The sequence below is a fragment of the Pieris brassicae genome, chromosome 4 (genome assembly GCF_905147105.1).
Source record: "Pieris brassicae chromosome 4, ilPieBrab1.1, whole genome shotgun sequence".
Taxonomy (NCBI): Eukaryota; Metazoa; Arthropoda; class Insecta; order Lepidoptera; family Pieridae; genus Pieris; species Pieris brassicae.
The window spans coordinates 20,813,482-20,839,286 of NC_059668.1; the positions used below are offsets into that span (position 1 = coordinate 20,813,482).

The 25,805-nt window shown below is 36.0% G+C and overlaps 2 protein-coding genes across 6 annotated transcripts in view; both read left to right on the top strand.

The window, feature by feature from the left end:
* Positions 1–16,619, top strand: part of LOC123709075 — a 159,979-nt gene extending 143,360 nt beyond the window's left edge. Inside the window, exons 14-22 of one of the 5 annotated variants that reach the window (XM_045660180.1) lie at positions 2,600–2,767; positions 3,453–3,623; positions 4,936–5,007; positions 5,454–5,582; positions 6,372–6,440; positions 7,506–7,648; positions 8,201–8,431; positions 10,854–11,030; positions 13,437–16,619. In XM_045660180.1, the coding sequence (XP_045516136.1) occupies positions 2,600–2,767; positions 3,453–3,623; positions 4,936–5,007; positions 5,454–5,582; positions 6,372–6,440; positions 7,506–7,648; positions 8,201–8,431; positions 10,854–10,997 (1,127 nt within the window). In that variant the 3' untranslated portion in view covers positions 10,998–11,030; positions 13,437–16,619. The remainder of the gene's footprint in view (positions 1–2,599; positions 2,768–3,452; positions 3,624–4,935; positions 5,008–5,453; positions 5,583–6,371; positions 6,441–7,505; positions 7,649–8,200; positions 8,432–10,853; positions 11,031–13,436) is intronic. The other 4 variants (XM_045660181.1, XM_045660182.1, XM_045660183.1 and 1 more) reach the window with 4 other exon arrangements.
* Positions 16,620–19,682: 3,063 nt separating this feature from the next.
* LOC123708303 overlaps positions 19,683–25,805 on the top strand; it is a 33,284-nt gene continuing 27,161 nt past the window's right edge. Inside the window, exon 1 of the mRNA XM_045658970.1 lies at positions 19,683–20,211. The gene's annotated coding sequence lies outside the window, so the exon portion shown is untranslated. The remainder of the gene's footprint in view (positions 20,212–25,805) is intronic.

The following is a 25,805-nucleotide window of genomic DNA, read 5'->3' on the forward strand; positions in this document are numbered from 1 at the left end:
TTGTCGTGAAGTAGCAGTGGCGTGGAGCGATTGACCAGCCTAGGTTGTTTAGCCGCTAGCTTTTCCATCATGGTTTGCAATTGCTGACAATAGACATCAGCCGTAATAGTCTGGCCAGATTTGGGAAAACTGCAATGAAAAATACCGGCACTAGTCCACCAAACCCTTACAAGTAACTTTTTTGGGGTTAATTCTCTCTTGGGGCAGGATTTGGCTGGCTGGCCAGGATCCAACCATTGCGCTGAGCGCTTCCGATTATCGTAAAGAATCCATTTTTCATCACAGGTAATGATTCGGTTTAAAATACCTTCATTATTGTGCCGGTTGTAATAAGTAATGTAACGCAGCAGTCGACGCGCCTTTGCCGGTTTGCTTCAGTCAATTCGTGAAGTACCCACCTTTCAAGCTTTTTAATCTTCCCAATTTGCTTCAAGTGAATTAAAACAGTTTTATCACTAACACCGCAGCCTGCAGCTAACTCGGACATGGTTTGCGATGGATCCGCTTCCACAATAGCCTTCAATACTTCATTATCAACTTGGGTCTCAGGCCGTCCACAGGGCTTGTTGTGCAGGTCGAAATTTCCAAAACAAAAACGTTGGAACCAAAAACGAACTGTGTTTTCTTTTGCAACATGACCGCCATACACATCATTCACCCTTCGAGTCGTTTCCGCAGCACTAGTGCCACGGCGGAACTCGTACTCGTAAATAATGCGATACTTTAAGTTTTCCATTTTGTAAAATGAGTGACGCAAACAGAAAAAAAACAAGAAATAAACAAATGAATGACGGTCATCGAAGCACAAATACATGAGTAGCTGTACAAATAGCTGTACAAATTTGAACTTGAAATTCCTAACCAATGAGGAGGTATTTGAGGTCAAAGTGGCTAGTACGACAAAACGCCAATTTCATATGTAAGGAACTAATATAATATACTATTAATTAATAAGCGAAACGTATGAGCATATTTCCATATATAATTGAATGTTATAATGTTCTTAATAAGAAATAATAAGAAACTTGCCTCCTGAAATACGGGAAGTTTTGTGGTAGATGGACTCTAATACAATATTAGCTTACGACGGTGGCGCGATATATTTTACTTTTTATGTTTTTAGTATATTTTTTCTCATGTATGTTTTTATTTATAGAAAATTGTTTAAACCTAAACCGTAAGTAAAACGAAAAATTTGCCCCAACGTATAAGTTTCCTTTGTTTTAATGAAAAAAACCTGTCTCTAAATTATTTACGTTATGGGACAACTTTTTTAATTATCTACAATTGCTTGGAATGAGAGTCTCGGTTTTCAAATGACAGTAAACGAAAGATTTATAATAATTAGATCTTATTACCTTGCTCCGGGCGTGGTGCTGAAAAATTCTAATAAAATAAAGTATTTCCTTTTAGCTTCTAAGCCTCTACGCATTATGAAGAAAAATATTACAATATTTATTACCACATAACAAGTCATTACGACAATTTGAAATGACAAATTAAAGGATAGAACTGAATATTTAGCATTTTTTTTTCTAATTAGAATATTATCATTTCTACCAAAAGTACGTTTTATCATTGACAGAGGAGATTATATACATTAAGCCCAAATTGTGACTTTCTGCCCACACAGACTTTTCTTTATATAAGCAGAGACCTTGTTAAAATCATTGGAGTACAAATCCGGGACTTATTTCAGACAATTGTCGCTAATATAGCATGATAGCATTATCGTTTAGCAATATGTATATATATTATGTATGTATGTCAAATCTAAAAAAAATAATTTAATAATGAATAAAATTGTTGTCTGTAAATTCGGTTTAAGGCGATAGTTTCACGTGACAACATCTTACAAAACATTGATGAAATGACAGGGTTTATGAATAAAATTGAATCGTTTTGATTGAATTATCATTATTTTGTATGGGGTATATAGAAGGAGTGAAATGTAATCTACATTTTAATTGATAAATTGCTAATAAATACCTAAAATCATCCTAGAAATCAGATTTTTAAAATGCAAGAATAATTAACCTTTATTGCCGCAATTTTTGTTCTAATAAACAGTGAAAACCACGTTAACTTTTCACTTCACTGTATAAACAGTCGACGAAACAGATGTAAGTTGTGTGTGCCGCTCTCTTTCTTCTCCTCAGACGCATAGGCCAATCGAGTGTAAGAGATATAGATGCGGCGCAAGCGTACAATGAGCGTAACGGGACAATGTTCAAAACGGGACAACGTGTCGCGCTTTTTCGTGCAGCCGGCGCCCATCTATTTATTAGACGTTGTCCCGTCATAAAATCAATTTATATTTTAGTTATTTTATATTATAAAACATAAACACGCTGGCACTTGTAAGATATGTGAAACATCGGAGATTTTTATTAAATGGATAATAATTATAAATAAACGATTGTTTAATCTGTTAATTTTATTACTAATTATATAAAGTACTGCCCTAGGTTATACTATTTATGATTAGAGTTGAACTAAATAAATATAAAAAAATAAACAATTTACATTCAATTTTCATTTGCTTTGCTATCTTGAACATAATTGTAACACACTAAACTTTTTATTTTTCCAATGTCAGGGCACACTCGACAGGGTCTGAGGTGCAGAGTATGCAAAATGAACGTACACACAGACTGCATGCCGCAGGTTGGCAAGTGTCAAACGAAATCACGACTCTTGCGCCGACAGAAGAGCACCTCCGAAATTGAAGCTCACAGGGTCCAAGATCCTGGCTACGAAGAAGAAAGTAAGTACCAGATTAACATTTTTATATTTATTATTATTTTTTTTAATTAGGTAATTAGGGTTAATCGTTGAATAGAATTTTAACGTATCTTTAGCTGTTATAGTCGAAAAGTAGGTTTTGTTATACGCAGTAAACACTAAATAGTATAGTATATTTTCATATAATTTGTATTATAATAATTTGTATTCTAAGTACGAAAGTTCACATCTTAATTAGAATTAAATCAGAACTGAAATAATATTCTGTATTTTAAGAGTTTTCATTTCAGGAGGATTAACTCAGTTAGACTTTTTGTCAAGTTTATTTAACCATTACGAGCAAAGCACACATAACACTAGCTTGCCACACACTCGCGACACGCAATACATTTATAAGATTGGATTTACATTCAGGGTGCCTGCCCGGACAAAGGCTCGCCAAGATGTGTTTCAAAAGAACAGTCGAATTTGATGATGGTTATGATGGCTACTATGAGGGTATGAGTTAGGAGTGACCCCATATTTGTCCTGTGGCCTAATACATTTGCGGACATCCTATCATTTTTACTAACACGCATACTCGTCGGGTGCCGATAGATTAGCGTTGTAAACATCAGTTGAATATTTAAAACCCAGCACCCGGCGTTTGTTAAACATCAGACACATAAGGACATAAACGGGCGTTACTAACATTTCGCTCGGTTCAGAGGAGGAAGTGGATCTGACGTATCAAGTGCTGAAGCGCGCCAACGAAATAGCGAAGCCGGGAGGGCCCGTAGTGCGCGTGTCGGCACCCGAGGAACCTCCGCCGTCGCGGTCCCCGGCCCGGCCGAGCACCGGCCTGGCGGTGGCGCCGCAACAGATCTCCTCCAGCTCAGGTCTGGCGCCGCACCCGGGCTCGATCGCTTCAGCTCCGCGTAGGCCGCCGACTGTCGCCCGGCGTCACCCGGCAACAGTCGACAGGCAGCTTCATTAAGACCTTAAGACCACTCGTTTTCAGTAGTGTCGATTGTTTGCACGCCTTTACGTGTCGGGCGCAGGGCGGGCGGGGTGCGGTCGGTGCTCAATAGTGCTTGTCGGTAGGCGCGGCGTCCAAGAGCGACGGCGGCGTGCGGCGGCGACTCTTCGCCGGCGTCAAGAGTTTGTCCATGTGGGGCTCCAAGTCGCGTCGTGGCTCTCCACAGCATCGGTCCATTTCTCTGCCGGAAAGTACGCGCCCTCGGCTGCCGTAGCGCATCGCTGTTTCACCGCCTTTGAGCTTTATCCGTCCCGTCTTCTCGTTCACGGCGCCTTTGTTTCTTTATATTTCTTTTTTGCTGTATTTTGGGTTCTTTTGGTTACATTTGCAATGACTGTGTTTAGTCTAGATATAGGTTACTAGTAACTGTTCTACAAACACTAATAGATGCTTGCTTCCGTGCTCCCGATGTGTTGAACTTCATAATTATGACAACTGTGTCTCACTATTGTTATGATTTGATTTATGTTATTTTTGTTTTAAGTTACTTATATTTAGTTTTATTTCGCACCTCCTTTCAGAAATAGAAGAAACAACAACGCGACCATTCGGACAACCGTTGTGTATCACAAATGAAAATGGTGATCCCCCGCCTTCGATTTTAAAGCCCACAGCCAGCGTTCGTAAGAAAAAATGAAGCGAAGCGTTAATAATCAGAAACGTTTTCGGCCGTATGCGAATACTGATTACGGCAACAGTTACCACGGCTTCTGGGCTCATCTGTTCTAGTCATGTCTTGGATACCTTAATTAGCACCCGAAACGCCCCGCGTTCTGTGATATGTAAATTATTTTTGTTACAATAAAAAATAAATAAATCTGCTTTATTTTTATGGTATACCACTGATTGCATTTCGATAAGTGCCATTTCCCTTCGGCCGCAAAGTAAGTGGTGCATGGCTTGGAGAGTCCATAATTCGCATGTCTTTTGGAAATATAATATCTTATCTAACGTCAAATCGGCTTTGAAAAGCACGTGATTCTACTATCGCAAATCACACCAACTTATGTGCAAACACTTTCAGCGAAAGCAAACTGACACTACAAAGAGTATATGTTTTTTATTTTGCCTTGGCTCTACTGACACTTTGGTTTAAATTTCCCAGGGTTCATATCGGATTTAGTTGTAAAAGATAGTAATATAGACACGTGCCTGTTATTTTGTCCCTACAGGTTCGATGAGGAACTCGAAGAGTGCCCAAATGTTAAGGCAGGCTGATCGCGCCAGTCCCAGTCCTATACCTGGTACTTGACTAAATGAAACCCAGTAGAAAACTTTAAATTTATTTTATTACGAAAACGTTCTCGCCCCGCAAACACTACTGTTGGCGAGTTACATCCTAAGACCATTATATAGTTTTGTATTCACATGTTATATTTAGATACACTGTTATGCCTAGATATCTTATGGGTAAGGTAGGTTCTAATCCCTGTTATATCTATGTTTACCGTATGCTATGACTTTTTAAAATTAATATTTGATTGCATTGCTTATGCTTACGCAGTTTATTGTTGTAATTCGTTGTTATTAGTAATAAACTATTTGATTATTATTTCAAATTGTGCCTCCATTACGCAATACCAATTCATACATAACATTTTGTCACTGAATATTATATTAAATTCACTGTCATTTCAGCAATATTGAATATTATTAGTTGTTGCTTTCTCATGTTGGTGGATTTTTGTAGCACCACATTCGCCTCGCCGCCAAAAGTTGAATCTTAGGATGAAGAGCCTTTCTTTGGATTCCCCGGAGTGTGGAGAACTGAGGAGGAGACCAGCTAGGGACCAACCTTCGCAGAGCAGCAAAGTACTATGTACGATACCTTCATATGTATGAACGGTCCAAAAAACTCGAATTCTCTCACAATTCTTACAGTAGAATGCATACAGTTTATTATAATCTACCTACGAGCTGAGCAAAATCAAGTTCTAAGCCTTTTTGATTTCATAACACTTTGACCTTATAATCACATCCTTTTACGAAACAAACTTGCCTGCAATACACTATATATTATGTTTTTAGACTGACACGGAATGTTCCTTGTATTTGAGAATTGGTACTAATAATTCACTGGCTATTAGTATTTATTGCAACATACTGCTGGCATCGTTTCAGTCCTCTATACCAAGTTAATGTAAAGGCTGTATACACATCGGAAGTCACAGAGTTAGAGGCAATTAGGGAGAGGCAAGAGGACAACGACCTAACAAATCACCACAATCCAATTATAATAAATGTAATCTCCGTTCAATATATGCATTTTATTAGTACAATTGTTGGATTGTAATTCTTAAATTATCACACACAACGAAAATTATTTATGAAGTCCTAAAATTCAGTAATTCAATACGGCGGGTTTCATTTTGTTAGTAAATAGTCTCAACGTTCAGTTAACGGAACTACTAGTTTTATTAACGATATGATTAACGAGTTTTTTGGATACAAATTTAAATGTCGTAGCACAATGGATGTGATCCTTTCTCACTTAGCTTTGTGGACTTGTCTTCCCTTGGTGTGCTTTCGACGTTGATCTTCAATTGTTTTAAGTATTCGGAACTGGTTGTAAGTGGTCTGCATGATTTAATTTTTTTTTTCTTTCTAGATAACAGGACGTATTGCATGCGATACGGCTCGCTGAGAGTAAATAACGCTGTATATAATTCGCAATCATGTACGTTTAATTTGCTGTTTATTAGCGCTACCAGTGAAGCGTAATTTATAATTAACTTGGCTCTAATTGTACCTGAAAATAAATAATATTTGTTACGAGTTGTGTATCCATTAAAACAAATTATCTAAAGTTAAAATTAAGAGTACAAATAAAAAACACTGGGAAACTAAAGGCCGGTAGTTTCATGGGCAGCATTTAACATCAGTCTTCTGCTCGTTTGTTATATATGATATAAAAAAAACTGCCTATATTGCCTGGATATAAATTCCTAGTTCATATTACATGACAATTATAAAGAAATATATTACCAAACCAATGAAATTTTCTCGTATTTTAATTCGAAAGTATTAAATGTTGAATTTAATAATATTGTGAATTGCGCTTCATAAGCTTATATAACAAATAACATAAGGATGAATCTGGTAAAAAGGGCGGAGTATCCCATAATATTCAAATTTTATAGGGCCCTTTATCGATTTATTATTATGACTTTGTTTGCTATAGATAAGTCGTAACAACTGTTATGACTGATTACAGGCACTGTTTATTTGAGCTTTCGTAGGATATTTTTAGAAATTTTACCTATATTAATCTTAGATTTATTAATACATTAATTTCAGTCCACATCGCCGTAATAACGATAATGTAATCGATATGCTGATAAAAAACGTTTCAATTCACCACTATTATCATTTCTAAACGACCTTGATAATTAATGACACGTGTATTAATTAATTGATAAGTAATATCAATTGAACGATGTTATTGTGTTTCTATAAAGTAAACTTCTTGAATTTTTCTGAATCGATTACCTTCAATCGTCTGGCTATCAGAGTTCTAGATTAACCTCTGACTTGCGCAGAAGTTCGACAATTATACTGAATTGTTTATTACCAATTCACTAACTGAAACGGTCTTAAATCATTGATTTGATTAATAGAGAGTTTGTCTTCATTTATATATGTTTGTTGCCATATATTTTAATTGGTACCACCAACAATAAAAGGACCAGGACACCAAAGTATTGTCGGCTGCAGAAAATATAACAATGTTAATATAATGTAGCTCCATCATCGCCGGTGCATAGCCGCCGTCTTCTGAACACACGGATGGGTCGTATGAGCAGCGTGGAGTTACCAGATGAGCCTGATAAGAGCCTTTCTTCAAACAGCGCCAGCCCCTGCCCATCACCAGTGAAACAGCCCACGGTATGTCAAGCGATCCTGGTACCTATTTATAAGCTTGGCTTATTGATAATTCTGAATATCATAACCAAAATTGTGTTGCCATGTGATTAAATATATTTTAATGTTTTTAAATGTATGTACATACATAGGACCTCTAATAGACTATCCATGTGATCAGGCTGTAGCAGGGGAGTGTCAAGTCTCCCCTTTCTTAAAAAGGGAAAATCCCTTTTTACTACATCTGGTGGGCTGGCGTTTGCCGCCGGGACGGGGCGACGACTATTCTGGAAATATTCTTATGATATTTTTAATTCCTGACTTTCAAATACAATACAGAGCTTAAACTAAAAACGATGACCGGTCAAAAAAATTGTCTCCGTAGAAAAGCTTATTTGCTTTCATCTTCATCTTCATGTCGTGCCGCTCTATCTTTCTTCAGTCTGTAGCTCATGTCTGAGCGTAGTGGGCAGCAAGGAAACATCTGAAGAAAGAAAAACTAATCTCCATCTTAGATAATCGATAATCTTGCATTTTGATATTGGACTAGTCTAATTCACCTAATTTGTGTTCCAGAAGCACCAGCGTCTTTTACCAACCAACTTGTACGTGATTCTCTACAACTTCAAGTCTCGTCACGCAGATGAGCTGGACTTGAAGGCCGGATATAAGGTCACCGTGATCGACACTTCCGATCCCGATTGGTGGAAGGGCAAATGTCTTGGAAAAGTTGGGTACTTCCCATCCAAATATTGCACAAAGCTGCAAGCTGGCGAACGACCTCTGCAAGTCACTCACAACTTACAGGTAAGAGTTTCGTCACGACCGGAGTTAATAATGTTTGATGATCCTTTTTCTCCTATCGTGCTCGTGTGTTGTGTTTCTCTTGATTCTGTTAGAGAACACCGCCGCTTCCATCTCTGACGGTCTCCATCTTGGTGAATCAGAATCTTAAATTTCAAGGTGTTGATGCTTGGTCGGGTCTATCGTATTGGGTTATGTTTCTTTGGTTCCTTTCCTTCCATTTTTCCGGTCATTGTTCCGGTTTTCTAGGTTATGATGATGAAAAATGTTCCTCTTGGTTAAAAGGAATATGATGTTTTGTGTAAGAAGATTAAGTGTTGTCTATTTTTCCATTAGACCCAGTTGTTGCTTGAAGTAAATAGTTGCAGAAAATTCTTTATCATATATATTCACCAGTTCATATTTAAATTTCAACTCGTATCTTGAGTTCTATAAAAAAATTACTAATACCATACAACAATATAGGTCATTTTCTTTTTTGGATTTTCGATATTAAATTCTATAATTATTTTGGTCAACAGAAACTAAGCAACAAATTACCATTAAACATTGAACCTGCTAAAATAATACACAGAGACATTAGAAGACAATTTAAAAAAAAAATTTAGGTATTTTAAAGTCCATTCTTTTAAAGGGAATTCGCGTGCTTAACACATGATGTAAATTTATATAATATAATTTTAAATGTCTCGTGAATAAAATAATTTATATAATCTTCCGACTAAACAAAGCAAACATGTTCTTAATTTTATCAACTCGACCGTTCTTAACAATGAACTACATAAGATTGGCAAACAACCAAATCCAATTAGAGGATGAAAAAGTTCACTCGTTAAAATTCACATTGACTGTGTTGTTAAAACTATTTGAATAATAATTATAATGCGGTAAGTGTAAAAAAAATCAGTTTTACGCCATTTTGTGATAAGTAGTAGTAAATTTAGTTTTGGAAACATTTATTTTTTTATTGGCACAAGTGTATATACATAATTATACTGAACGTGTGTATGTCACTGAACTCCTCTTAAACGGCTGGGCCGATTTGTATGCGTTATATATCTATACATATAAAAATGAATCCCTATTTCCCTTGGTCACTGGAATTCCGCGTAATTCCAAATTCTGAATTTGTTCTTTCATTAGAAAAAATACGAAAATTGCGCGGAAAATCAGAAAATTTAATACTTAACCACCATAGTAAGTAATCATGACTTTTGTTACGATAGCAAATTTGTTCAGTGCATTGGGCTTTTACAATTCAAACTTTTTTCATGTAACCTTATGGCGTTTGACATAGCATTGACAGAATGAGTGCTGCAACTATCCTCAAAGAGGACGTAAAAAAATGAACAAAGTTTAAAAAAAATCTTCGATTGAAGTTATTATATTGATAAAATACATATACATACACTGTTTCCGTGTCGGATTACCAACAAAACTAATTATATACGCGCCAGGAAAACAAACAAAGAATGTTGTATATCATAAAGCATAGTTAATTAAACCAATTTGAAAACAATATTCATAGTTAAAATAGGACATCTGTCGGGTCCGCTAGTATAATATATAAATCTTCTGTGCCTTCCTGATGACATTTTTTGTGTGTTCAAGCGGAGTCTAGAATGATTTACATTATTAGATTTTTTTATATGTACAGGACAACGTCTTTCGGATCCGCTAGTATAGATATACAACACTAGTATAAATATAGTTGAGATTTATTGAAATATTTATACGACACTTCTGAACATCTAAAAAGTAAACAATTTCATCCTATTAATCTTAATTGTTATGATATCGACACAAGTGAACTTAGCTATTATATTTTCGTCTCGATTGTAGGTATTCTTTTGATCCTACCGAACAAGCATGCCAATTCGCGGCTTTGCCGTTTTTCTCCGTCGACGTCATGCATGAATATTCAAGGGTGTTAAATTAATTGACAAATTTTACCTTAATATGTTTATAATGAACAATGGATTTCTTTATTATTAACGTTTTCCTTGTACTTTTTACGTTTATATTGCCACTGATAACCTTTAAATAGAAAAATAAATGTTAGGTTTAAATCACGTTGTATAAAATAAAATATAAAGTTCGCCAATCTCTGGACATCTTGAAATGCCATCAAGCGTTCAAGTTATAAAATACCTTAGGGCTAGGTTTAGGGCTCTGAGTACCGAAATGCAGATTGCGTAGAGCTAGGCGGCTTGCTTTACTCATTTCCAATTAAAGGTTGACAAATATTGTTCCTAAACCTTCATGCCTCTCATACTCTCTCTATAAGGTAAAAACCGCATAAAAATCAGCGCCATTCAATATATCCGTTATGGCGAACAGAGAGTTATGGTGGAGGAGTTTGTTTCATTAAACAAACTTAAATCTTCATGCACAAGTACAACTGATTCCGTGTCACTCATTTCAGGTGACTGACGGTGACAATGGCCTGATGCTTCTCCGTGACCAGATCGTGATCCAAGTGGGTGATGAAGTTGACGGCATGGTGATGATCCGTGCTGGAGACAACCGGCAGGGAGTGTGCCCTGTTAAGTTTCTACAGGAAGTGTGACGCTTTAAACTGCCCAGTTTCAGTGTTCTCCGAGTAAGTAGAAACCATTTACAAGCATATGATTTCAGACTAGTGACACGTTTTTATGGGGAAATGCCTTACGCAAGGGCTCGAGGCAAGACATGGTAATAGCGTGGCCTTGTCCGTTTGCCGCACCGCGATCAGCTGTCAAATTCACGGCCCTCTAGGGCTAATGATGTGAAATGGACCTTGACAAGGAACATACTCACATTGGCCAATCCGCCCTGATTTGTAAAAGGGGAGGTGCAATGATTTCAATGAGGATTTTTTTTACGTCGAAATGCTTTTACGCATATCCCTACGGTATTTTACACCAGCAGGGATTATGTGGGACTCAGACTTAAACCCTACCCACTAAAACCTGACGGATGACTTCAGCTCGCCAAAGGGCGAAGGCAGGTAACAGCTGAGCCCTATCCTTAATCCCGCCAAACGCGAATGCCACAATACAACCATGACTCCTCTCACGCACAAATCTTCGAAATCCTAACTTAGGGCAGACGTGCGAAAACACGGCGTCGTTGCCCCGGTCGTCGTTTCCTTACTGGCGGAGCATCTGAATCATTTTCACGCTGACGCTCCGCATTCTCTTTCTGACTCATGACGGCCTCACAAAAAGCCTTGAAGGCATTCCAAGGACCGTCATTGTCAGCTTCCACCATTCTTTGAATAATTAGTGGAAGCGACAGATTGCCATCAATGCTATCAGCAAGCACCGAGCGAAAGTAGTCCCCATCTCCATTGGGCATCCCTCAACAATTGGACGCATGATGCATGAACCCCTGTTACCCCGCTGAAGCATCTACGTGCCCAGGATTACACAACGCGTTGGAATGACGCGATCGTCCTACGGCGATCCGGATGGTCTGCGTGATGGTTCTTGTTTATGGCGCATTAGGGACTCGCAGAATCTCTAGGAGATTTGCTCTGTCCTTGCGTAACTGCTACTCTTACTATATGAATGTATTTGCCTCTACTGGGCATGCTAGAGGGCAAGGTCGTTATAATGACCAGCCCCACCCAGCCGTAACCCGTATCCCTTGAAAATTAAATATCTTAACCTTCCAAATAAATCATTCTAGATATTGATGAAAATCGAAATAAATTCCATACCAGACCAACACGGCGGAGGACTTGGTTTTATATAAAAGTTCTAATCTGTCGCTGACTTTTTTGTACGCATTGTCAGGCTCTACAACTTTTCTTTAGAATTTAATCTCTCATCGTTAAGGCTGCGTTGGAAAGAAACCTTTTAGTTCGACCGCTTTTTCTTCGACTTTGCACGAACCACGAATAAGTCTTTTCGTTATTCACGTCAATATCGATGCAGTCGATGCAGTGATTATTTTGTTAATAAGCTGTTTATAATGACACCTTTATGAGTTTCATATTGCCTTTTGTTATTAATTTATTTACATACACTTCGTTACCTTAAACGTGCATATAAAAATAGGTTCAGGCTACCCTAGTAAATAAAAATAAAGACTCTCTTTTTTAGATGATTAATAGAATTTTCTGGTAGGGTTTTTGGCGATAGTTTTCTTTACTGTAGCTTGAGCAGTGTTGGCCTGGCCTAGTGGCTTTAGCGTACTCATAGATTTTTATTTACTCGTACGGTGAAGGAAAATGTACTAAAATCTTCGGCTAAAACCCATGCACCCATGCACCATGTTACAGCGCTACTGGTTTATTATTATTATTTAATAATAATACTACAATTTATCATATATAACCAAACAGGGCTATAATATTAGTTTCAAAGATTGCTAAGTGATCCAAATTTATGTAATCCTCTTGACGTATCTTATATCAATAATACATTCGCCTTAACTATATGTGTTTGCGTATGGCTTCAGCTTCGGCAACTCTCATCCCTGGGTCATAGGTTCGAACCCCATCTGTGCACCAATGGACTTTCTAATTCGCATTTAACATTCATTCTTTAAGGAAAAAATCGTGAGCAAACCGGTCGTAGACACAAAAAGTCGACTGCGTATGTCTGGCACAGAAGGCTGTACACCTTCTTGCCTATGAGAAAAAAACAAATGAACACGAGACAGATACAAAGATCTGATTCCCAAACCTAAAAGGTTGTAGCGCCACTGGTTTATGTCTAGTACTCAAACAAACCTTTAGCCACGATAAATATAATGCTAAGAAAAACACTTTTTGAACGGATTAAAGCTATAATTATTTACATAATTCTAATTTTTTTTCTGACGTTTGCGTGGTCACGGTGACGCACGCTGAAACGCACGCGAAACGTCAGAAAAAAAATTAAAATTTAGAATTATGTAAATAATTACAAGTTTTTAATAATAATACATAGCTTTAATCCGTTCAAAAAGTGTTTTTCTTAATGTGTAAAAGCTATTTTAACAAAATATAATGCTATCATACAAATTATATTATTTCCAGCGACGCAGCTCCCTATCAAACGAATCCCGATCTTACTTGGCACCAAAACCTTCTCGAAGCGCGCCAGTCACACCATGCGACAGTGACTCTTCGTCGTGGCCATATGTGGACTACGAGCGCAGATCGGAAAAGGAGAGATACGAAGCCTCCTTAGAAGGTGTCTGGTGGTGGAAACGACCCCTCGGCGTGAGGCGTTCCACCTGCCGCTGTAGAGCCTCTTCATCATCACGACCTCTCATGGCTCCTTGTACGTCAGGTCAGGAATATTATAGATCTGATGAGCGACCGTTGAACCTTGTTCGGCAGATATATCTGTAAGGGGCCATTGAAAGCTTTTCTTTTCTGTTTAAATTTTCCCTTTATAATATATTATAATAAGGTACTACAATTATTTGTTTTATAATATTGTTAATAACGATAAAATTGTCGTTTTTTTTAAGATTACCCTCCATTATAAAAAAGTCTACCCTCATATTTTAAAATATTTTTTGCGAACATAAAATATTTGTAGTTCCTTTGCTGTTGCTTTCCCATATTTATAATGGCCTATGATTTAAAAAAAATAATCCTTCCATGCCTAGAATTTATTTATAAAGTTTCGTATTACGAATTTTATACAGATGCTATTATATACAACATATCATTTAAATATAAATTTTATTTAAATATAAAAATATATTTAAATACTCTGGGTTCAGGGATTAATATTTGCTTACCTATACAGCATATTTAACAATACTTTTATTACATTATTTATTGAGAACTATATTAATAAATCCACCATTAGTACTACGTAGGAAAAGAATCGCATGATGCACATTATCTTAACTAAAATATGCATATATACAGAAATATATGAATATTTAAATAACGTTATAGCAGTCTTTAGTACCACCTAAACATACCATAATACAGCAGTTAGATTTTTGTATATCATAAAAAAGTACACCTTAGATGGGCAACAATCCGTACGATGACGTCATACTTTAAAACGCGGTATCGAAGTGATTCTGATTCCATATATAGGGCGTCCCAAGACTATGGGACATCAAGGGAAAGTACTATAAACTAAAGACGAGACAAGTAATTCTTAGAAAATCATTGAATGCAATACTAACTTCTTTAAATAAATAGATTAAAATATCTTATGTACGATATTTGAGAAACTTTCCCCTAATGTACCATACTCTTATATATAACATCTCGACACCAGAAAATCAATTTGGACACGAGTTATAAAACTCCATTACAGTCTCTTACTTCAATGAGCTTCCTACCTCATGATGACCCAAGCCGAGGTCAGTGTCTTGGAGAAGACCCCTTGTGCTAGGGAATCCCATTACTGCCAGAGGGACGCTCGTGAAAACAGCCCGAGCTGAGCTGTCAAGGACCTCCAGGCCAATAAAGGATTCCATTATAAAGGCCACTGGAATCTTCGGGTCTTTATGTTGGAGTAATCCCTTCTTGCCTCCTCCAATCTTCCTCTCTGATAAATGAAGATTGATGCCGTTACTCTCTCTTTAAACACCAGCTCATGTCTGTGCGTCGTGGTCAGCAAGAAAGCTTCTGGAGCAGACTATTCCACCGGTTTCCACCGGTTTCGGTCGTTCGTTTCTGTTATTTTTGACGTTAGCTAAGTTTCGTCTATTAGTACTCAGGTCAGTTGCTAGGTCTTTACACAGAAGTACTTGACGGCTTCAGTGGCTTCAGCGTACGACTGTCATCCCTGAGGTCGTCGGTTCGATCCCTGGCTGTGCACCACTGGACTTTTATGTGCGCATTTAACATTCGCTCGAACGGGAAAGGAAAATATCGAAAGATAACCGGCTTGCCTGCCTTAAATGCAAAAGTCGGCATCCGTCAGGCACAGGAGGCAGACCACCTACTTGCCTATTCAATTAACAAATGATCATGAAACGGATACAGAAATCTGAGGCCCATCTGGGACTTTTATGGAAATTAAATTAGCACCACCATTAGTCACTTGATCGTTTGCTATCGGGTCATCTGTCACAACAATTGTCAATGTCAAATTTTGAAGAAAAAAAAAACTTAGGGCCGCGATCGTATATCACATAACCGAGATTATATTACATTGTCGTTTAAAAACTTGAATAAATTGTGTCCATAAACACCTGAAAAGAATTCCTTACTTATTCAAGTCGGCCTGTCAATGGTTAGACTGGTCCTTCCTTCAGCTCGGAGGTAGAGCACAGCAATGACTGGAAAATTAAGTATTTCAATACATTGTCAACACTTAGCATTAAGTCTCGTCTGAATCAAACCCGAAGGCCACTCCTATGTGTTTTATTAAATACTCACTCAGTGTACAGAAAAACTTCAAATTTTCCTCAATATTTATAAGAAATGGAAAGTAAAAATCCCCTAAAGTTTTTACTTTTGTCAACTAACTATGACGAATATCTGCAATCGTTGTTATTAAATGTAAGTAATTTTGTTAGATAGTGCATTTATGTTGGCCTAGCATAGATTATAGACTAATTACCTATCCAAGCCTTAAATATAGACTAATTTTAAATATTTTAAAACTCCTAAAATTAACTTAAGTATTAAGATGTCCTATGACGGTCACTCCGTAAATATAAAACCATTTTCTGGAAATTTAAGCGTACTTCTAATACTACGTATACTAAAAGTATACTTTTTTATTTCTATTCCAACATACATTTATTAATTTATTTCTTTGTTAAATATCTCATTATGTCCAATTAAACTCTTAGCAATTTACGTTAATTTCGTCCCATATTTGTATACCGCAATATGTTTTTGACAGCTTTAACGATGTTCTGTGAAGTCCCAAGTCAGATGAAGTGTGGCTCAAGTTTCAGCTTGTATTTTATATGATTTAATGTATTCATGCTAAGGGTTTTTTCACAAATAACACTAATAAGGAATAGACTCTTATCCAGGATATTTATAAAATTATACACACGACCTGGGTCTTAAGACAAAATTACTTTTTGACAGGGGTGACCCACATAACGTATTTCTATGGTAATGACATTAGTCACGTGACCAATTTTTAACAGGTTCACGCCTGTCCAAAAGTGATTTTGTCTCAAGCCCCCGTGTAATAGTATTATATGAGAATGGTTCTAACCTGGGGCTTGAATGCCCCACTAATAAATTTGTATGGAAATCGTCTCATGACGTAAAGTGATTTAGTCTCAAACTTCGATAGAGATTTAATTGGCTGACGTATGTCATAATTATTATAAAAATAATGCAACCCTTGAAAAAGGATTCTTCAACATAATCGTTGAACTTTATAAACGCTCTCATCCAAACCTAAAGTATAAAACAATTTTTGCCAATTTTTTATTCATAAAAGATATATTGTATTAAACCTTTTACTACGTTTATTTAGCGCATATAAAACCGTCCCCTTTAGGTAAGTACTTATCAAATTTTTAATCACCTTAATATAGAAAAAATACGGATATAATAGTGGTAGTATAGATAAAATCCGAAAAAAAAACTTAATAGATATTTATTGTAACACGTGTATGGCGAACCCATGAATATTATTTAAAAAATTATGTATCCGTAGTAGTAGATAACAGAGTTCAGCGAACTTTTGAAAAACTAATCGTATTGAATTTTAGATTTTTAATCTTGATGTCACTGGCGCCATTATGTGTAAAAACATTGAAGTTTGTGGCGCCATTTTGTGTAATAAAATATTGTGTTTCATAGTGTCGTTTTCAAAAGTTGTGATACTCAAAGTCACATTAGCGTTGATGGGAATAAATCCTAAATTATTAACAGAACCAAATAAATGTGTAAATTATTTTAGTATAAATGATTAGAGATATATGTGAGTAGATATATGTGATGATATTAATGTTTAATCAGTCACATAGACAATTTATTGTTTAAGATCACAAATTGCTTAACAATTACAAATAACTAAAACTAAAGTGCTCTAGTCTGTGGATTATTGTTTTATGGAACAGAATAATACATTTGCGTTCTAAATATGAAATTTCGGTTTGTTTATGTAATTTTAACATTCCATTTTAGATTATTGTTTTTATGTCAAAACTATTGTTTGGCAAGTTGCTTAAAGTCATGTCAATTATGTTTCTTAATGTCGTAGTTAAATATAAACACTTTGGCAAATACCTAGGTGTAATCTTTATTTTACAAAATTACAACGATTTAAAAACATCCAGTATAGCGTGAGGCAGACATTTCAGGGGGATTGTTACTTCTTGGATTGTATTAAATTAAATCTATTATGTAAAAATCACTGAATGACAAAACGCACAGTAGGTGTAGACACCAGCAAACATCTTTAATAAATGTCCTTGCCTGCGCAGAAGCGATTTTTAGGTATCACTGGGGGGGCGGGGGGCGGAGGGAGAGTGACGTGTCGATCGCGTGATTGTGATTGGTAAATCAGTTTGTGTCCTGGGATGTGTACGATGCGCAAACTTTCCCCCACTGCCTTGTTTAATGCTCCAGAAGTTTGCCGTGATCTATAATACGCATTGATTCTAGCCAATTGAAATTGAAATTGAAATGAATTGTTGTATTAACAATAAAAAATTGCAAAAATAATGTACAATGTCACATTATTATCATGTAGTAGTCTAACAGACCCGACAATTTTTTTTCATTTGAATTGTTGTATTAACAATTAAAATTTACAAAAATAATGTACAATGTCACATTATTAGCATGTAGTAGTCTAACAGACCTAACATTTTTTTTTGAATATTGTTTTAAAAATGGCAGTTGATGGAAGGGTGGAAAGTATAATTAAGAGTTACCTTTTTTTAATGACATTTTTGGGGACACTTGTCAATTGGCACAAACAAGCGCGCGGTCCTAAGCGATTTGTTTACAGCGATGGTCTCTAATAAGATAAAAAAATATTGTAAATAAAATGCCGCAGTGTGTCTGCCTCATGCCCGAATGGTTTTGGGAGACAAAATGTATTTAGTTCCTTAATTTATATTATAAAACTTCCTATATATAATAAAAAATATAAATAAAGTAACATTATCACTTAAAAATCCATAATTATTGTCTTTGACTTATTATTATTAATAAAACCTTTAAATTGTGAACACTATAGAGTTTTTATAAGGCAACATCGAATTTGATTTCAGCTAAGCTGTTGTTATAGTTACTTTCAAGAGATACATTTATTTAGTTTTGTGTTAGTTGTTAGGTTTAAAAGAAATAAATAATTATATGTCCCAAATCTTCGTTTTATTTGTCTATGGATTAAAAATGCTTGTCTATGGAACCGTTGAGATTAAGGGGAAACGAGACTTTGAGCACGGACTTAAACTCCTCGATCGTGAATAAGATCAAAAACTATACTTGAAAATAATTTTGATGAGAATAATGGTTTAAATAATAAATCAATCGCTTTCCATACATATATATACTGAGTACTGTTTGATTTATACCAAGACTTTCAAATGCTCGGTACCCCTTCTGGTATTGGCCATGAGCGTGGTATCCTTAATAATATAAGGTAAGCCTCCTGTTTATACAAGTTAAAAAAATCGTACATCAAAGTCAGTTGAATGTAAGATGAATTGTATTAATCAAATAGCTGCATTATATATAATAATAAAATTCACCACACTTGAATGTTAACACTATTTTAAAACATTTTAATATTGAATGCAGCGCCATCTACTGCAACGCGCTGTTACTAACAAGAAAATGAACTAGATGGCAGGAATTATGATAAAATTTACTTCAAAACGTGGATCTTATTCGAAGTTCAAACCATCTAAGATTGAAATATTTTTTTTTAATAAATAGAAAAAAATCTAAATAGACGAATAAATAAGGTATCTTTAAAATAATTTATACTTTACTTAATAATACATACTTTCAAATACTAGTTATTGAATTTAGTGTATTAAATTTTTCCTTATTAGGCTACTTTATTATAACAGCGACACGGTTCCTGCTCTTGAAATGAAGGAAAAATAATACCAGTGTGGTGATCACTGCACCGCGACTGCCGACCCTACTTTTCACCTCGTAGTGTCGATAACCCTACAGCAGCGTTCGGCCTACCATCACGCCTGCGCGCCGTCACACAGCGGCGGCCATAACTTGTACACATTCCGATGGTTCACAAACGTGTCGCGGAACTCCTATTATAATCTAATGATATATATTCAAGTGCTAGTGCATTACTAGGCAGTATTATTTCTATTTTAAATAGTTTTCATTTCCTTCAAGTTAATTCTCGTAATAATGCTAAAGTGTGAAATAATTTCTGACTCCAGTGCCGCCGTCGGATCAGATTGAAATTCCATAGCGTAGATGGCAGCACTAAAAATATTTGACATACCGCGAATTCCAACCATCGTGGGCTCGGCTCAAATGTCAAACGCGACTATTTCGTCAACAGTATCGTGGCGCGATAGTTGGATTTTATAAAATAACAAACAAATAACAACAGTGTGTTTATCAAATCATGGATTAAAAAATAACTTAGTTTAAAATAAGGTCAACTGACGTTGTACAAGGCGTAACATAATAGTTGCTGTGCTATAACTTACGGAGTTTTGCAAAACGTTTCTTATTGATTTTCGTTCTTCATTGGTGTTGTATTGTTATGAATCTTATGTTATCGAGCAAGTCTAGGATTTAAAGTTTACCAAGGACTCTAGAATACCTTAGTGAGCATTGACAGAAAATTGTTTTCGTCGCAGTAAATAAAGATTGAACATATAACTTCGTTCATCTATTGTTTTGAACGTGGGAAATTTTAAATGTAAGTACTTATTTACTTTATTCTTATATCTATCTTTACTTGTAAGTATCATCTACAATTAAGAGTAAACAGTAAGTATATCACATAGTTTGATAGGACTTTCAAACGTGTATTTTGTATCATGTTTATACATGTATTGAACATCGTCAATTATATTATCAACATAGAGTAGTTCGTGGTTTGCCAAAGTACAATGACTTACGCCAACCTAAATAAAAATCAAATAGCTATTGTAAGTACGTTGTTACCGGTTTCACGAATGCGGCAAGCAAAAAATTTCGCTGTAGCGAGGGCGTCCATCGAGCATGGCGAAGAATCTCGCGATATCAAGGAATGCGAACGATACAATACTGGAATAACGTTTCCACATACCGAGATAAGAAGTCGATAAAACGTCCGATTGCCCAATGTGACCCCATAACGATAGCCCTAGCATAACCGCTAACCACATAGATCATTTTCAATTAGAAATACTGGTAAGGGCTTACTAGGTCTAGTTTTAGGTCCTACCAGTTTGAAGATGTATTTCTTTTTAATCTAATTAAATGTTTATATATTTAAATTAAATTGAATGTGTAATACAAGCATCTTCGACTCTTCTTCCGTTAAAAAAACACATATTAATTGATACTTTTATTGAAAACTCAATACAATTTCAAACGTAATAGGACAAATATGGAATTCTATTTGTGTTGAGATCCTTTGAAATAAAAAGCTGGGAAATCAATCCTTACAACGGTTTGCACTCGAAATATTTTAAAAGCAGCTGCACGTACTTAGGTACAAGAGGATGGGGAGCCCTATAAAACTCGAAACATCTGCCAGCACCACGTGCTTAAAGGCCTACTATGAGCTGTATTACGTTAAATACAAATGAAATCCTAACTTTTCTCCTTGTGTTATGGTCCACTTTTAAGTGCATAAAATGTATTATTGTTGCGTCCTGCTTCAAAGTGGGTAACCCCACAGGGGTTGCGATTGTATCGTAAACACGCCGCACCCCAAATTGCCCGCATTGTCAAGGGATTACCAACCTTAAAACAACGACTTAGCGAATATGGATAACATAAACTTTCGAAAATAGAATATTATTTTTAAATGGAATGTCAAGGTTCGCCCACCATGTGGCTTTCTTTTAGTACTTGTCAGTACTGATGACATAAGTCGTGGTTGAAGATTATGTTCGAAAATGCATTTTACACTTGATTTGGTATGATAACAAAGCTATGCCGCCTAAAGTACTTTTGTCAGTTGTATTTTAAATAACTAATTACACTTAATTAGACATTAGTTTTGATGAATTAAAGAGGAAATTGTTAATACAGAAGCTATATTAACAATTTGATTATTATAATAGAACACGTGTCTATAAAAGATATAGTATACTTTTTTTAATGTACTAGACAACATTTGAAACATTTTTAGCTGCTTTTTGATATTAAAAAGAACAAATTGCGTATCTATTTGATGCTATTAATCTAAAGCGTTCTCAATATTATCGCGGTCAGCATACCACAGAAGTAATTCTGTGTGAATACAATAAAGTTATTTATTACCGGACAGCTTACGCGCATACAGTCAGGCGAGAAAAATTCTATTGTGGTGAACGTACCAAATTCCACATCAGCGTGACTTACAATCGTCAACACAGGTCACATTTAACCGAATTCTAAGAATCGAAAGAGGTTACGATTCAACGTCAAGGGCTTCACCAGCCTTTTGTCAAAGGGGGCAGTAGAACTAGGTCCCAGAGAATGGGAAAAGTATGATTTGTATAGAGTGAGCATAGCAATAAAAATAAATTCACAAATTAATTATAAAAAGGTTAAGAGAACACTTTTTAAACGGATTGAAGCTATGTATTAGCTATGGTCACCGTGACCACGCACGCTCTAAAGCACGCGAAATGTCAGAAAAATTAAAATTATGTAATTCATGATAATAATAATAATACATAGCTTTAATCCGTTTTAAAAAGTGTTTTCTTAATGTGTGAAAGCTATGTTAACAAAAGACAATACTATATACAAAGGTTTTTTGGATTCCCTAACTACACCTGCACCCAAACCTAGCGACGCCCTTGGTTCAAGCATAGTTCCGTTCTTAAACCGTCAAATGATTCGAATTTACAGCAAATTTATGTTATAGAAAGTTTTGAAGCATACATGACATGAACTAAAATATGTCTGAAGAAAGAAAAAATTTAACTAAACTTATTTATAACTTATCATTAATAATTTGGTGTAACTACGAATGTATATGCTTATTTCATTAAAGTAAACTACAGTTTGCAGGGTCTGTTAGAGTTTCTGGCTCTACTAATTTGATTTTTATAATTGTGACATTATTTTTGACAGATAACTTTATTATTCAAATAGCCTATTAAACGCGGATGAAGCCACGATTTACTATATATAATACGAAGGAATTTGAAGCTTCCATAAGCGGTTCGTTTGAGGCATACATTCCGTGACATTTCGTATTATCTGGAATTTTTAAAATATGTCAGCTATGCACGGAATGTCCTTAATCACATATCAATTGATAGTGGACATTACGATATACAATTTTATTTCGCGTTGAGCAACTTTGTTTTGGCTATAACTAAACTGAAATATTTTTGATGGAATGCGAGATGTACGATCAGCAGATGTTATAAAAATTCCTTTCTTTGATGATTTTTTTTCTGTTTAAATTAAAGTAAAGGGCAGGATAGCGTTTTAACGTGCGTCGTGGTCAAACCTGGTCGTGTGTTTGGCTGTGCTTTGAGTTCTCTTGAGTATTTAACACATAATGGTATGGTGAGTAATGCCATGATAGGCTGATCACCTATTTGTATAGACATAGATAAGAAAATTATCTAAGTAACAGTTGCAATGTCAGTTCTTATTCAAACTCAAAATAACTTTAATTATATAGGTAACGAAGTAAACTTATGGACGTCAACAGAAAAGATGTTAAATTAATTCTAAATTACATTTACTACCAGTTCGCAAGTCAGGAGCGTAGAGCGGGCAAGAACTTGCAACAAACTCTCCGCCACTCTTTTTAATCGTCAAGTATTGAGTCATACAAAGTGGATCAACTCAATACCAAGGATTAGGATTATTTAAATAATCGTCAAATTTATTTAAAAAAAATTTGAATTTATTCAATAACTTAAAAAAAGTCTCTTATTTCGCTTGGGAGTTTGTTGTAAAAACGTATACAATTTGTGATGAGTGGTTTATCTTCTGGAGCCTGGTTGGTCGTACCAATATATTGAACATTAGGTTAACCATTCGTTACTGTAACTAGTCCTTGATTTGTCTAAAGTATTCCCTAACATTTCGTAACTCGACTGGTGCTCTGAAACATCAAATAAAATTCCCGACCGCGTCGTTTGGTATACATTTTCGAACATTGAACTAATGTTTTAGATTCCACGGGTTTTATAAGCAATATCCATACAAAAAGCGCTAGAATACTTTGTTGTAAAACATTCTGGACCGATCAGATTCGTCAATTATTTTGCTGACTGTACCGTAACACATTGAGATGTTTGACCCGCTTACGAATAATTTTGAAATTGTAAAACATTCTGATGGTCACTTTGAAAACATTTCTTATTTACTAGTTCATACTAGATAGCATTTGTTAATTATGTGTAAAAATCTTATTTTATGTCCGATATATGTACGCGAGTGTTATCAGAAAAAACGGCCTTCAAGAAATTATTAGCTTCTGTTCTAGAGCATATTGGTTCGGAAGTACTTTGAGGGTATCAAAGTATCAAATAATTCTTTAAAACTATTTGTGCCGAGGTTCCAACCTCCATAATGTCATAAAAGTCATATAACAGTACCTCGAAAGAGGTTTTTTTATACATCAGGAGGCACAAGGCTCGTCTGATGATAAGGACCGCCCATGGACACTCAATATCAGAGGGTTTTTAAGAATTATGACGGTCTTTTCTTGAAGGACCCTGAGTCGTATTGGTTTGGAAATACTTCAGGGACAGTTCTACACCTTCAACTAGCAGTAAGAAATGCTTTACAACCAATTATTACACGTTACCAGTAAATACATAAAATTTACGTAAATTTTGGAGCCTTGTTCGAGAACAAGGCAAGGTAAGAGCAGTGTTGGCCTAGTGGCTTCAGCGTGCGACTCTCATCCCTGAGGTCGTAGGTTCGATCCCCGGCTTTTCAATGGATATTCATTCTATGTGCGCATTTAACATTAGCTCGAACGGTGATGGAAAACGTCGTGAGGAAACCGGCTTGCCTTAGACCCAAAAAGTCGACGGTGTGTGTCAGGCACAGAAGGCTGATCACCTACTTGCCTATTCAATTTACAAATGATAGAGAAATCGGAGGTCCAGATCTAAAAGGTTGTATCGCCATTGATTTATTTATTTTTGGAGAACAAACTCCTTGATATTCTATGTAAAATAATTTTCCTTTGTCATTTTAGACGTTAAAAGCACTTTGGATGATATTGGTTTGGACAAAAGACAAAACGTCTGTCCAACGTCTAGTCATAAGTTGAGGAATTTCCGCCTCGATATTTGCATTTATGATTTCACGGCGACGCTCATTCCGAGCCAAATATTTTTATGCGCAGACATACATTCCTACACTGGCATGTTTAGCAAGGCCACAGACATTACTATAATTTTCTTCTTTTGGTGCCTCTCCATTATTGGTTGGCCGTCAGGCAGTCGTAAAGCGTGTGCTGTGTCTGATGCAGCAACTCTTCCGCAGTCGCACTACCCGTCCTCTCTAACGTTACGCAGCCAAGGCAAAAATGTAGCATGTAGAAGGAGATCTGGCCGCTGATACTCGTGCTGGTTGAAAACCCAGTCAAGGTTTAGTCAAAGCACTAAGTTATTGTTTAGAAGCGTGGCATCCAAGATTAAAATAGCTGCGATGATGGCCATCCTTCAAAAGAAGACGGCACTTTAAAAATAAAAAAAGGAACCTTTAGAAGATAAAAATATCGTGGTTGATCGAACTCTTCAATCGGTACAAAGACAAGGCAAATTACATCTTAGAAACCATAAATATTATGATTGTTCTATTAAATAAAAAATTAAAAAATCACTCAATGGCGCTACAACCTTTTTAGGTCTGGGCCTCAGAATTCTGTATCAGTTTCTAGATCATTCATCAATCTAATTGGCAAGTGTCTAATGCCTGCCACACGCCGTCGACTTTTTGGGTCTAATGCAAGCCGGTTTCCTCACGATGTCTTCCTTCTCAGTTCGAGCGAATGTTAAATGTGCACATAAAGTACGTACGACCAGGGAAGAGAGTCCGACGCTGCAGCCTCTGAGCAAGGTTCTGATTGTCCTTAACTGCAAATTAAGGATATTGGTTTTTGTCGTATTCGCTTCGTGTTGTCATCCTGTCTTTGTATCCAAGAGTTCAGGTATACCCAAAGGCGACAAATTGAAGAGAACTATTTTAAAGTTGAAATTCATTTTTTAAATCTTCACCAAAGACTACGAGTGTAGACTTGTCAGAAAATTACACAAACGTGTCACAAATCAATGAAATATTTATTTTCATTATAGCAAAATTCCATGGGAGTAGGTATGCTCGATGGATATC